Here is a 15,501-nt window from a genome sequence, read left to right on the forward strand (position 1 = left end):
ACCTCTACAAAAACAAAGCAAAGATGTGCAAAAGTATCCAGTAAAAAAAAAAAATACAAATAAAGTTGGCAGAAAAGGGCACAAAACACTGCTGTACCAAGAGAGAAGTTGCTGCTTGTTTTTGTGTCAGATACCAAGGAGATCCCAAAGAGACTCTGTCAGATCTCCTTGGTTCCGTCAGGTCTCGGAGACGTTGCAGGGACGTCACAGAAACGTCTCACAGGTTGAGGACAACAGATAGTGTTTGTGATGTTGCCACAACTGCTTGAGACTCCACTGAAATCTAACCTGTTTGTTTTCACCGAGACTCCGTGAGGGCTGTTTCATAAAGCTGGCTTACTCTGAGTCTGGCTCAGTTACTATGGAAATATAGTCCAGACCAGTCTTTATCACAAAATCAATTACTTTATCCATCCATCCATTTTCTTCCACTTGTCCGTTTCCGGGTCGTGGGGGGCAGCTGTTGGAGCTGCCCAAATCACATTGCACCAGCTCCTTACGGCTCCTCCTGCAGGTGGTGGGTCCACAGAAGGACGGCCTCATGGTTCTAAACGGGCCTGTTGGTCTCTCATAAGGAGCTTCTGAACCGCTCTTTGTCTGACCCGTCACCTCGGACCTGTTTGTCATGGGAGACCCTACATGGGCACGAAGCCCCCGAAAACAGAGCTCCAGGATCATTCGGGTGCTCAAACCCCTCCACCATTTTAAAGTGGCGGTTCCGGGAGAGGCTTACTTTATGCAATATATTCTAAATATACACCAACACTGTCTTTGTCTCTCAGCTGTGAAATACAAAGTTGTGTTAATGACATTATGTGTCATCAAAAAGCCTGTCCTATAAAAGGAACCTTGGCCACAGCCGAGCTTTACTGAGCGAGTTTTATGAAACAGCCCTCTGGAGACTCGTCTTATGTCCGTGACCAGCGGCGACTCGAGTCTCCAACTCGTCTCCAGACCCAGAAAGGTTCTTTGTATGCGCTCAGTCGATGTGAGGAGACGTTGCGGAGAATGCCAGTCACGTCTGTCTCCACAGGTCTCTCCGGTGAGATCAGCCTTAAGCACTCTTCTGTTCTCTTGAAGTGTTGAACGTTTTGCTTCACATCCACAGATTATTAAATTACAGACGAAGCTTCTTGGATCAGAGGCGGGAGAACAGGCGACGCCTCGAGGACCTTTGTTTGCTGTAACTCAAATGCTACAAATTCAAGCCACTGTGTGTTAGTTTAGACATTGTTTTATTGCAGAGAGAAACAGAACAATGAAAAGCGTGCACTGGGGGGAACTGCAGCTGGACCTGGCGGCGATGGGGCGGGTGTAGATGTACGGGTGCTCCTGCGGCGGGGAACCACAGATTAATTCATGGTAAAACAACAACAATCTCTAATACTAATGCACTGTCCCTCCCTTTCACAGTCCGGCCTCTCCGGCGACCGGCGGGGGTCTAAGTGTGCTCAAGACAGAGTGAGTCCAAACAAGACTTAAAAATAGTGTCAAGACAGAGTGAAATAGTGCTCAAGACAGAGCGAGTCCAAACAAGACTTAAAAATAGTGTCCAGACAGAGTGAAATAGTGCTCAAGACAGAGCGAAATAGTGCTCAAGACAGAGCGAAATAGTGCTCAAGACAGAGCGAGTCAAAACAAGACTTACAAATAGTGTCAAGACAGAGCGAAATAGTGTCAAGACAGAGCGAAATAGTGTCAAGACAGAGCGAAATAGTGCTCAAGACAGAGCGAAATAGTGCTCAAGACAGAGCGAAATAGTGCTCAAGACAGAGCGAGTCAAAACAAGACTTACAAATAGTGTCAAGACAGAGCGAAATAGTGTCAAGACAGAGCGAAATAGTGTCAAGACAGAGCGAAATAGTGCTCAAGACAGAGCGAGTCAAAACAAGACTTACAAATAGTGTCAAGACAGAGCGAAATAGTGCTCAAGACAGAGCGAGTCAAAACAAGACTTACAAATAGTGTCAAGACAGAGTGAAATAGTGCTCAAGACAGAGCGAGTCCAAACAAGACTTAAAAATAGTGTCCAGACAGAGTGAAATAGTGCTCAAGACAGAGCGAAATAGTGCTCAAGACAGAGCGAAATAGTGCTCAAGACAGAGCGAGTCAAAACAAGACTTACAAATAGTGTCAAGACAGAGCGAAATAGTGTCAAGACAGAGCGAAATAGTGTCAAGACAGAGCGAAATAGTGCTCAAGACAGAGCGAAATAGTGCTCAAGACAGAGCGAAATAGTGCTCAAGACAGAGCGAGTCAAAACAAGACTTACAAATAGTGTCAAGACAGAGCGAAATAGTGTCAAGACAGAGCGAAATAGTGTCAAGACAGAGCGAAATAGTGCTCAAGACAGAGCGAGTCAAAACAAGACTTACAAATAGTGTCAAGACAGAGCGAAATAGTGCTCAAGACAGAGCGAAATAGTGCTCAAGACAGCGAGTCAAAACAAGACTTACAAATAGTGTCAAGACAGATCGAAATAGTGCTCAAGACAGATCGAAATAGTGCTCAAGACAGAGCGAGTCAAAACGAGACCTAAAAATGCATATAACTGAAAGTATTTTATCTACACTCTTGCCTCTTACTGTAATTGATTCATTCTATGTTGATGTTTTTATTGATTGTATTTGTTTTCTTATATTTATGCAACTGTGAAGCACTTTGAATTGCCTTGTGTATGAATTGTGCTCTACAAATAAACTTGCCTTGCCTTGCCTAAGTGCCCATTCCTTTCCCTGTTTCCCTGTGCGTGAGGCGTTCCCTGTGGGACTCACCGCGGGGGGACAGACGAGGCCGATGGGGTCAGAGAAACTGTTCACCACCGTTTTTTCACCTTCGGGCTGAAACTGGGAGGCGAACAGAGGACAGAAGACATCATTTTTGTATTTAACAAACTAATATTGTAAAAATAGTCGAGCAATAACTAGGAATTTAGTATTTCCTCACCATGTTGTTCCACAGCCCTTTGGCCAGCTCCTCGTGCCCCTTTATGGTGAAGTGGAAACAGTCGTGGGTGAAGAAGGACATGTCGATCTTCCCGTTCTGCGACACAGATACACACTGGAGCCATTTATTCTGTTGACTTAGTTGATGGTTAATATCTCTGTAAAGGAGGACCTATCCACATGAAACAAAAACCGCCACAAAGTCCAGCGTCTTCTCTCTCAACACACATGAACTAAGGCCACATGTCTCCTAAAGGCATCCAAAAGGGGAGACGATATTCAAAACGATGTGCTTGATGTTGGTCAGGTGAAACCAATCACTTCCAAATAAATGATCTTGGAAAAACATTGAACATGTCTTTCCAAAACTGTGTCTCCCCTGTTGACTTGTATCGGCCCCTGCTCCGACTTTTACTTCATCTTGTAATTACCGCGAGGCGAGGAGGGTCGGCGTGCTTCAGAAACGGCTGCAGGACGACAGCGAAGTCCTGTCTGAAGAAACGGTCCGTGTACAGCAAGTCCTCGAGCCTCTTCTGCACAAAAGAAAACAAGATTAGGAATGTCAAAAGTTTGCGAAAAAGGTCCCAGTCCTACTTTCAGCAGAAGAAATGACTGACATACAGTAATAAAACAAAGTAACTCTCAGCTTTTACAAAATAGGTTTTAAGGGAAAGATGGCCTTGTACAGTGCCACGGGAAACCAATGCAAAATAATGACAAAAAATCTCGGCAAAAAAGTAATAAAAAAGTGACAAAAACATATAAGGGAAATAAAAAGTGACGACAATGGCATAGAGGAGAGAATGGATTTGGTTTTGGCGGGTGGTAAGAGGTTAATTGTATTTGAAATGAATTATATGTATCCATATTTCTAATTGTTGTGTTGTGAGGTTCCATTCAAGAGCAGCTCAGACAGAAAAGGCTTTTTCTCAGAGGGATAACGCAGTCGCCTCTTGGTTCTCCTGAGTTCTGTTGTTATGTCTTGACCAATATTGTACATTTGCCGATCTTCCAAAAAAGCCATTTAGAGTTCATCTCACCTCTATGCAAATGTGAATATTGCCCCTCACTTCTTAGAAGCAGCTCTGGCAGCTTTTACTGCAGTCAGAGAGCATGTCCTTTCAGAAACTGTCAGACCCTGCACAGACGTCACAGTGTCTCACCTGAAACTCCAGGTTGACCTCCATCAGCTCCTTCAGCTGCGCTGAGCCCGACACCGGCTCGATCAGACACGAGCAGAACGACCTGAAAACAACCGCACAAAGTTAGACTCAACACGATACAGCAGAGAAACCAGCTCGTCCTGTGGTTCTCTGTGACCTCTGGAGCAGGCAGCCCGGCGTCGGCTTGTGAACCTCCCTCAGGCTCTTCATGGGCAGGATCTGCACCACGTTCACGATCAGGCGAGGAACCTGCAGGAAACAGCAAATGACAGGGCTTAAATATCGGTTAACCTCTTAACTCCCGCCTGAACCGAGAGGATCTTTTTCTTCACGTCATCAGATTTTTTTCCATCATTTTTTTGTTGGGGATTCAACTAATTTTTGTAACTTTTTTGTCATTTTTTTGGTTATTTTTTCGTCCATTTTTTATCACATTTTTGTCGCATTTTTGTCATTTTTTGTCAATTTTTTGTATTTTTTTGTCACATTTTGTCACATTTTTGTCATTTTTGGTAAATTTTTTGTCAATTTTTGTCACACTTTTGTCATTTTTTGTCAAATTTTTATCATATTTTTGTCGCATTTTTTTCATTTATTTGTCATTTTTTGGCAATTTTTTGTCATTTTTTTGCAACATTTTTATCATATTTTGGTCATTTTTTGTCACATTTTGATCATATGTTTGTCACATTTTTGTCATTTTTTCGTCTATTTTTTTTTTCAATATTTTGTCACATTTTGTCACATTTTAATCAGATTTTTGTCATTTTTTGTCAAATTTTTATCATATTTTTGTCGTATTTTTGTAATTTTTTGGTCATTTTTTGGCAATTTTTTTTCATTTTTTCGTCAATTTTTTTTAATCAATTTTTGTCACATTTTTGTCATTTTTTTCCATTTTTTGTCATTTTTTGTCACATTTTTGTCATTTTTTTGTCAATTTCTTTAAATCAATTTTTTGTCACATTTTTGTCATTTTTTGGTCAAATTTTTATCATATTTTTGTCATTTTTTTTTTGGTCACATTTTTGTCACTTTTTCATCAATTTTTCATCACTTTTTTTGTCAATGTTTTTCTCCATACATTTCCATCATTGTTCCAGTTCCAGTTTTGTTTCACATCTTTTTTCCAGAAGCTTTTGGACTGGGGTAAAGCCAAACTGGAGAAAATGTGCTCGGTTCAGGTGGGAGTTAAGGGGTTAAAGTCACTCAAACATGTATTATTCCTATAGCCCTTAGCATTAGCCATTAAATTATCAAATTATGAAAGATCAAGATGATAGCGTCTAAAAGTGTCCTCTGAGCTAAATGCTAACTCATATTCAGTCAAATCTCTGCTTTTTTAGGGTTGGACACACATTTCTTGGCCACTAAACCTGACTTTATAATATGCTACTGATGCAGGAACCACAGAAATGATATAAATACCAGATCGAACAGGACCGGGAGCCGTACCTCGTTCATGAGCATCTCCAGAGAGACCGTCATGTAGTGGATGAAGTTGTCCACAGAGAACAGGGCCTGGACAAATCAGGGGAAAAGAAGAGATTTTAAAGACATGTCATATAAAAATAAACTTAAAAACCTTATTTTGGGGGCCTCAGCTTTGATATGTTATGCTTTATAATTTGTAAATGTAAGAATTGAATAGTAACAATGAAATTCAGGTGAAAATCTTTCTACAGGAACAATTTTCTTCATAAATATCTTCCAGGCTGGACACATGTATTGTTTGTGAAGTACTTGACCTTGTCTTTGCAGTGGTCGCAGATGTCGTTCATCCCCATCAGGATCGTCAGCAGCTTCCAGTCCTCCTCGAAGTTCAGGCCCTGGAGAGATCGCATTATTAAGAGGGGGTATTATGCTTTTTTCAATCACATAGCACCAGTCTATATCACACTACAATGATGAGCAAACCTTCTGTTGGTCTGTAAATGCAGTAAATTAGAATAACTGCCTTGTATAAAATGTCTCTCTCAAAATGGCTGTAGTGAATGTCTTGAAATAGGCCTCTGTCTCTTTAAGAACCTCTGAGCCTTTTTACAGAGTTTTTACAGATTACTCAAAAATGCGTGAATGTGCCAAGGCAACACTTCAGGCATGTTTTTAATGAGGGAGTGACGTAATAACATGATGTAAAGCTTGAAAAAGTCGATTTTGCATAATACCCCCCCTTTAACCAATCAGAGAAAAGCCAGATATGGTGCAAACGGTGCATTTATTAAACAAGGAAGTGAGGGGTTCTATTTCATCTCAAATGGCTGCCAGAGGTGGTTCTGGATGGCCAATCAGGAAGCCGCAAAGCTCCACGTCGTCCGAGCCTCTGTTCATACAGAATCATCTTGCAGAAACACAAGGATTCTGAGTGACAGAAGCTCTGGTGGTCACTTGGTATTCATAACCGTATTATATGTAGGACATCACAAGACATCGGTCAGAAGAGCGTAGACTATGAGAAGTGATCTAAAAATTGGTAACATTTATTTTTAAATATAATTTCCATGATTTGAGAAGGTAAGTCAAATTACCTGCTAATGGAACAAGTATTAAAAGAAAAAGATCTTATTGCTCTCAACCTCTTACCACCCGCCGAGACCAAATGCCTTCTGTCCTCTTTGGCCATTATATAGGCCTGTGAAACACCTCATTTGAAAGCTAAGACCCACAAAACTGATCTTTTTCCTCGCATTGTTGCTGTGTTGTGTCACCTTTTTTATGTTTTATTTTTTTATTTAGGTCACATTTTTGTTGAATTTTTGTCATTTTTTGTTGATTTTATGTCACATTTTTGTTGAATTTTTGTCACATTTTTGTTGAATTTTTGTCACATTTTTGTTGAATTTTTGTCACATTTTTGTTGCGTTTACATCCTTGTTTTCTTCTCATTTTTTGTGGCTATTTTGGTGCTGCTTAGAGGTCATGTTATATAAAAGTCTGTACCTCGTAGCCCCTGAGCGTGTCGATCAGGTTCCTGGTCTGTCCCGGGAGGTTACTGAAAGAGGTCAAAGTCACATCAGCCTCTGTAATGACGGGATCATCGTGTTTGACAGTGAAACGTTCGTACAAAGTGTTGTGTCCCGTCACTGCCAGGTTGAAGCCGGTCTCGCTGATGTGCGCCTGCATCCCGTGCACCGTCTTCCCCGGCGCCGCCCCGAGCACGTGCGGGTTAAACAGCTTAATGAGGTCTGCCGGCGGCACAGGGGAATCATATAAGAACACAGCACAGGAGAATCATAAGAACGAAGCACAGGGGAATCATGTAAGAACGCAGCACAGGGGAATCATATAAGAACGCAGCACAGGGGAATCATATAAGAACGCAGCACAGGGGAATCATATAAGAACGCAGCACAGGGGAATCATATAAGAACACAGCACAGGGGAATCATATAAGAACACAGCACAGGGGAATCATATAAGAACACAGCACAGGGGAATCATATAAGAACACAGCACAGGGGAATCATATAAGAACATGGCACAGGGGAATCATATAAGAACGCAGCACAGGGGAATCATATAAGAACACAGCACAGGGGAATCATATAAGAACACAGCACAGGGGAATCATATAAGAACGCAGCACAGGGGAATCATATAAGAACACGGCACAGGGGAATCATATAAGAACGCAGCACAGGGGAATCATATAAGAACACAGCACAGGGGAATCATATAAGAACGCAGCACAGGGGAATCATATAAGAACACGGCACAGGGGAATCATATAAGAACGCAGCACAGGGGAATCATATAAGAACATGGCACAGGGGAATCATATAAGAACACAGCACAGGGGAATCATATAAGAACGCAGCACAGGGGAATCATATCATATATCATATAGGGCCTAAAACGTGCTGAATTCAATCGTCTTACTTGCCAGAGTTATCACATCTTCAAATGAGCCGTATCCACCGATGCTGCGGGAGAAAAAACAGCAGCTTTAAGCTTTGGGTTTTCAGATCTCAGGGCAGCACAGAAAGTGGAAAGATAAAAATAATAATGATGCATCGGTTTTATATAGCGCTTTTCTGGACACTCAAAGACGCTTTACATTGCATTATTATTACTGAGACACCCTCAGTGCAGGACGGAGCGCTACCGCAAAGCCTTCATCCCCACTGCTGTCAGACTGTACAATAAGACTGTAAAGTAACATGAGCAATAATCTCTGTATCAGCTGCACTTTATTAACTCTTCTTCTTGAACGCCGACTGTAACAAGTGAATTTCTCCTTTGTGAGATCAATAAAGGTTTATCTTATCTTATCTTATCTTATTATTCATTCACTCCATACTTGGTGGTGGTAAGCTACTATTGTAGCGACAGCTGCCCTGGGGTAGACTGACGAAAGCGAGGCAACCAGTCTGCGCCATCAGCCCCTCCGACCACCACCAACCACTCACTCACGCTAGGCTTCTTGGTGTTCCCAAACGGTCTCCCATCCAAGTACCGACCAGGCCCTTCCCTGCTTAGCTTCCAAGGTCTGACGGGATTGGGCTGTCTGTCCATCTGGAACGCACCGTGACAATTGAAACCTCTGTGTTCTGAGCTTCAAAACAGCCGACAGCAAGTTGTGTTTTTACAACAGTGGAAGCCAAAACAAGTATCGGTTCAGTATCAGATATTTGTATTTTTTTTTAATATAGGAAAACTGCATTGAATCGGTGAATCTGTAGTTGATTTAAAGTGCCTTCTTGCAATGTTATGTATCTGTAAAGCCTTTTCCTTGTATGAATTCTGCTCCAGATAAGCGTGTTTGCTCCAGCTCTAACACAAGCCCCGCCTTCCCTTCACGTACCTCCAGGACACGTGTCTGAACTCTATAGGAATCCCCAGGACGTTTGAGGCGTTGGCTCCGATGGCGGTCTGAGAGAAACACACATCAGCTTCCTCTTCTTGATTCAGTTAAAGTTTAAAGTCTTACCGTGAGGGAGTCTCCCAGGGCGGCGATGATCTTGATATCAGCGGCTTTCACGAACTCAACTATAGAAAAAAAACATCTGCGACTGAACACGCTCCTCAAACTAATCCATTGTTTTTCTTAAAGGAGCATTACAACAGTTCAGTCTAGGTGAATCTGACTCTGTATCCAGAGCAAACATTTGTGAAAGTGTGACTCTTTGTGTGCGGCCTGACCTGAGCTCGGCACTGAAGGCGAGGGGGTCATGTCGGGACACTCGAACGCCGCGTGTTTGAAGCTCACGGGACGAGTTTTCTCCGGAAACTCCTGGAACACAAGGAAATAAAGTCACGCCACAGAGAACAAAGCGGATTCCATCAAAACAACGCTCGGATCCACCGTTTCTCCATAGAATTATACGGGAATTTGTAACTTCCAACATCTCCACATACGTCGCAGCTACAGACACTAAATCTTCTAAACCAGGGGTGCCCAAAGTGGGGTCCGCCAGAGAGTGACCTACTTTTGCCCTATGGTTAATACAAACTCTCTCCCATTCATCCTCAATGGTAAATATGAATGCAGTACACTTTTTGGCCACCAGCGTCAAATTGGGGGCGCTGTTTCACTCCTTTCACAAAGTTAAGGAAACACTGTTGTCTTGGTGTTTATCACAGAGATTTGTAGCATCAACTTTCCCATTTTTCCAACTTTTATTGCAAAGCTCGTTGACATCAACAAAGGCACGAGTTAAAAATGGATTTATAAAAGAATTTATGCTGAACTGACACTTTCAAAATGATCTAATATCGCATTTTCTTTGAGTTACCAAATGAATGAGGTAAAGTCACTGTAGGTGCTGCCGATACATTTTGCACTATATTGCTGCAATAGTTGATTTTGTTCTACTAAAACTAGACTTTTGCCATAGTTAACATTAATTTCGATGTAGCATGTTATTTGCACAGATAGAATCAAATGCAAATGTTAACCGAAAATAAAAGATAGGAACTTTTATTATTTGCAGTTATACGTGTTTCACGCTCGATATAGCCGTGTTTGACCCGTGACCCACAGGCACTTTTCATTTTGGCCCTGCACACACAGCACTTTTTAACCTCTTAACTCCTGCCTGAACCAAGAGAATCTTTTTCCTGTTATTCCATCATTTTTTTGTTGGATATTCAACTCATTTTTGTAATTTTTTTGTCATTTTTTTGTCAAATTTTTGTAATTTTTTTGTCAATTTTTTGTCATTTTTTTGTCAAATTTTAATCACATTTTTGTAATTTTTTTGTCACATTTTTGTCCTTTTTTCGTTTTTATTTTGGTCAAATTTTTGTCTTTTTTTGTAATTTTTTGTCACATTTTTGTCATTTTTTCGTAAATTTTTTATCAAATTTTGGTCATTTTTTGTCACATTTTGTCATTTTTTTGACACATTTTTGTCATTTTTTTGGTCAAATTTTTATCACATTTTGTCACATTTTTGTAATAATTTTTTTGTCACATTTGTCATTTTTTGTCATTTTTTCGTACATTTTTTGTCAATTTTTTGTGACATAACCTAAGCCAAACTGGAGAAAATGTGCTTCTTTCAGGTGGGAGTTAAGGGGTTAAGCTTATTCCACAGCCTCTCAGCCAGTGCAGTGCATTTGAAAGCTAAGACCTCATAGTTTCTGAAAATGTGTGTAAGATCTGTTTGAGTAAAGGTGGATGGCAGGTAGCTGGTTAAATAAAAGAAAATAATAATAATAATAGATTTTCCCTCATATTTACAGTATGTCTGTGACCTACAGTAATAGTCTCAGATTGATTTCTTCAGATGTATCTCCTCATGTTCACCCACAGCCTCTCACCTTAAAACAGAGCTTGTGCTTCTGTGTCGCTGTGAGGCAGGTGTGCTTGTTCTGCACATAGTTGGGATTCCTGCTGCTCCGTGTGGTGTGAGCGGCTCTTATCTTATCTCATTATGCTCAAACATAAAGGACCCAGAATGAACCAATGTAGGCCCAAACGTTAAGGATGTGTGAAGCTACACAAGCGCTAACTTCTACCGCCTCTAGGTTACCACTAAAAACATGTTCAATAGGTGATTCTGACCATCAGCCTGGCTCCACATGGGTCCCAGGGCACTGCACAGCGGTCGCCCACTGCCCCTTATGGGTCGCCTCAGTGGCATGGAAGAATGGGTCAAATGCAGATAGATAGTTTCCCTTCTGGGGCCAGAAATGATAAAAGTGACAATTTGAAAGAGTGGCTACAACTAAAAAACAACTATGACCAGGTGTTTTTCAAGAAAGGCTTTGTACTGTAGGGAATTTGAGCACTGAAAGGATGTCTAGTAAAGCTGCCACGGTTTAAAGCAGTACTAAGTAACTTGTTTACCATAATAAATCCTTTCCGTAGTCCCTCTGGGGGTAATACAAGTGTTAATGGGATGATCGGAGGGTCTTTCATCTCCCCCTGGTGTCTCTGGCCACAAAACCATGTTTGCAACTTGACTGCCACCGGACCGGAGTCACCAATACACACTAATAGAATCACGAAGAAGAAGCTAACAGGCTAACGGGCAAAGTTAACTGCGGGCTAGCGCCACTTAAACAGTATTTACAGCCAAATTTGAGTGAAAAAAAAAAAATCCACTGTGTAATTGGATGCACTTTATGTATTTTCTGTCAGCGTAGTATTTACTCTCACGGACAATTAATTAAGTTAAAAAATTGCAACATGCTACGACACCTGCAGTGGCGCTTATGGCCTCTAGGGGCATGAGTTACGAAGTACTGCTTTAAAGTTGGGGTTTGATGGATGAACGTTAAAACATGGGTAAATCTAAACTGAAGCAGTATATTTAGCTGAATAAGAGCCTATTTTTGGAAATACAAATATAGGTTTACGGGTGGCATGGTGGCTAGTGCTCGTGCTTCACAGCTAGAAGATCCCGGGTTCGATTCCCACCTGGACAGGGCCTTTCTGTGTTCTCCCCATGTCTGCATAGGTTTCCTCCAGGTACTCCAGTTTCCCCTACCACTAAAAACATGTACAATAGGCCAGGATGAATGATGGTGGTCAGAGGGACCTTTGCCGCCGTCGTGACAGTCTCCCCATCATACCACCACTGAGTATGTAAGTAATTGTCTCATGTAAAGAGCTTTGTGAGCGTGTCTATATAAATAAAGCTCTTCTTCTTCTTTACCTGGTTGAGCGCCTCTTTGCTGTAATGGCGGATTCCTTCTTCATATTCCCACCACCAGTCACTGCCTGGAAAATCATTCACATTATTAAAACTCTATTCTTACAGCGGACAAGACACAAACGTTCTCTCCAAAGATCACAATGTCTGATCTAAAAAGAAAACACTGCTGAAAGAATCACTTCAAACACTGGTAAGCTTTTTTTTACACTTAAAGTGGACATATCCTGCATAAGGGGCTTAAAAATAAACTTAAAGGTGCATTATGGAACTTTTTATGCGAAAAAACAAATTTGATATTTGTGTGTAACTGACTTTGTGTGACCCGATGACTGTATAAGTGGTTATAGTGCCGCCACTTTCCATCACGCTGGCCTCAACAACCTGCCAAGAAACTCTAAAACAATTGATCCTGGAGCCAAGTAAAGACGCCACACTAACCACTGGGTCATTAACCTCTTAACTCCCGCCTGAACCGAGAAGATCTTTTTCCTCACGTCATCAGATTTTTTTTCCATTATTTTTTTGTTGGGTATAGTCAACTCATTTTTGTAACTTTTTTGTCATTTTTTGTCATATTTTTGTCATTTTTTCGTCAATTTTTTAATCACATTTTTGTCACATTTTTTGTTCATTTTTCCCCCCACATTTTTTCATTTTTGCGTCAATTTTTTTAGTCAAATTTTTGTCATATTTTTGTAAAAAAATTTGTTGGGTATTCAACTCATTTTTGTAACTTCTTTGTCATTTTTTGTTAAATTTTTGTCATTTTTTTGTCACATTTTGTCACATTTTTGTCATTTTTTTGTCAATTTTTTATCAATTTTTTGTCCTTTTTTGGTCACATTTTTGTCATTTTTTCGTCTATTTCTTTTCACTTTTTTGTCACATTTCCATCATTGTTTTTGTCTCAGTTTTGTTGCTATTTTCACAGCATATCTCCAGAAATCAACAACAACTAGGAAACGAGGCCCTATGTCAAAAATCCTAAAACATCCCTTTAACAATGACGCAATTAGTTCCGGGAAGAACAGAACGAAGCGCTGACACCGTAGAAGAAGAAACAACTCAACACCTTTGCCCGAGGATTAACTCAAAACAAACATGAATGAAGTGAGATTCGACTCTGGGTCTGTCATAACACAACCTAGCAGTGTATGTCCACTTTAACTGAAATAAAAACAATCTCATCACACTCAAAATGAGTCTTAATGTATTTGAAAAAAGCTGTAGATGTTCTTCTTAACCTCTTAACTCCCACCTGAACGGATCCCATTTTCTCCAGTTTGGCTTTACCCTAAGCAAAAAGCTTCTTGGGGAAAAAAGCACCAAAACAGCCACAAAAAGTGAGAAGAAAACAAGGATGTAAACGCAACAAAAATGTGACAAAAACTCAAAAATCAATAAAAAGTTACAAAAAACTCAACCAAAGAGTGACAAAAATTCAACAAAAATGTGACAAAAATTCAACAAAAACGTAAAAAAAAAAAAACATACAAAAGGTGATGCAACACAGCAACAACGCGAGGAAAAGATCAGTTTTGTGGGTCTTAGCTTTCAAATGAGGTGTTACACAGGCCTATATAAAAGCCAAAGAGGACAGAAGGCATTTTGTTTAGGCGGGTGGTAAGAGGTTAACTACAGCCTAAAAAAGCTTTGACCCATCGACAGATTTGTTGATATTTGTGACTCAAGTCAGAGGCAAATTAAACATAAGGGCTGGTAGCAACAATTACTGCCCAAATACTTTACTTTCAGAGGCACAAAAGGAAGATATCTGTGAATATTTCAGCTCTTAACATTCCATCAAAGAGGAATGAGAGTGAATTCCAATATTGATGAAGAATTCCGAGCAAAGAAATTTCAGCCAAAGCATGAGTTGACCCATAACTTTAGTATTTTTCAGAAGCTTATTGTTAAAGAATGTGATTATGTTCCAGAGAAAGGTAGTTTTAGTCCCGGTTTGAGTGACAGACCGGGTATTTCAGCCCCTCTTACCTCGGGTGGAGCGGGACACCAGCACACACGTCGCCACGGTGAACCATAAACGCTCCATGCTGCGGCGGCCGGTCCATAGTGCGGAGCGCGGGGCGGCCGGGGGGGGTCACCTGCCGCTAAAACAAAGACCCGCCGGGCTCAAAAGGCCCCGGCGCTTTGTCCCGGCGACCCTCCCTCACAAACACAGGGGGGAGAGAGGGGAGAGGGGGGGAGGCTTTGTACGGGACAAAACCAGGGGAGGGGGGGAACCAGGTTTGTTTGAATACGCAGCTCAACACCGTCGAGTTGAGCTGGTCCTAAAGTACTAAAGGTAAACCCGTCCATGTGTTTGCTCTTTTTTGCGTTCTGCCACATTTTTGTTGCTCTTTTGTTGCTTTTTCTCACTTATTTGCTCTCTTTTTGTTTGCGTTTTCATCTTTTTTTCGTTGCTATATTTCTTTCCCATGAAGCTTTTTTGATTTGGGTAAAGCCAAACTGGAGATAATGTGCTTGTTTCAGGTGGGGGTGAAGAGGATAATGCACACACTCCAGAACAGTAGGTGGCGCTGTGCAGCAGGGGTCAAAGTACCGGGGCCCCTCAGGGCACCGTCCTCTCACCGTTTCACTTCACCATCTACACATCGGACTTCATATACAACACGGACAGCTGTCATCTCCAGAAGTTCTCCGACGACTCCGCCATCGTGGGCTGTGTGTCTAAGGGGAACGACCTGGAGAACCGGTCAGTCATCCTAGACTTTGTGGACTGGTGTGAGCGCAACCACCTGTGCTTAAACATCAGTAAGAAGGAGATGGTGATCGACTTCACGAGGAAGCCACTGCCGTACACACCGCTGAACATCCAGGGGGAGGACATTGAGGAGGTGGACAGTTTCAAGTACCTGGGTGTTCACCTCAACAATAGACTGGACTGGTCCCACAACACCAACGCCCTGTACAAGAAGGGCCAAAGTCGCCTCCACCTTCTGAGGAGACTGAGGTCGTTCGGAGTGAGCAGGCCTCTGCTCAGGACTTTTTATGACTCTGTGGTGGCCTCTGCTCTCCACTACGCTGCCATGTGCTGGGCCCCGGGCAGCACAGAGCGGGACAAGAACAGACTGAACAAGCTGGTCAGGAGGGCCAGCTCCGTCCTGGGGCCCCCTGGACTCTGTGGAGGAGGTGAGGGACAGGAGGGTGTTAGCCAAGCTCACCTCCATCATGGACAACACCTCCCACCCACTGCACGGGACTGTAGAAGAGCTGAGCAGCTCTCTCAGAGGCAGACTGAGACACCCTCAGTGCAGGACGGAGCGC

The 15,501-nt window shown here is 41.9% G+C and overlaps 1 protein-coding gene across 1 annotated transcript; it reads right to left on the reverse strand.

The window, feature by feature from the left end:
• Positions 1–1,218: 1,218 nt before the first annotated feature.
• Positions 1,219–14,266, reverse strand: LOC306975378 (phospholipase B1, membrane-associated; the record flags this gene model as incomplete). The annotated part of the gene is made up of 16 exons (XM_079572889.1): positions 1,219–1,332; positions 2,775–2,846; positions 2,947–3,042; positions 3,377–3,478; positions 4,109–4,190; positions 4,266–4,357; positions 5,564–5,629; positions 5,857–5,937; positions 7,049–7,100; positions 7,173–7,293; positions 7,988–8,031; positions 8,913–8,980; positions 9,039–9,097; positions 9,251–9,341; positions 12,214–12,278; positions 14,209–14,266. The coding sequence occupies 16 exons, from the start codon at positions 14,264–14,266 to the stop codon at positions 1,219–1,221; spliced, it is 1,263 nt and encodes a 420-aa protein (XP_079429015.1).
• Between the last annotated feature and the right edge of the window lie 1,235 nt (positions 14,267–15,501).

This window comes from Gobius niger (genome assembly GCF_951799975.1).
Source record: "Gobius niger genome assembly, chromosome: 15".
Lineage (NCBI taxonomy): Eukaryota > Metazoa > Chordata > Actinopteri > Gobiiformes > Gobiidae > Gobius > Gobius niger.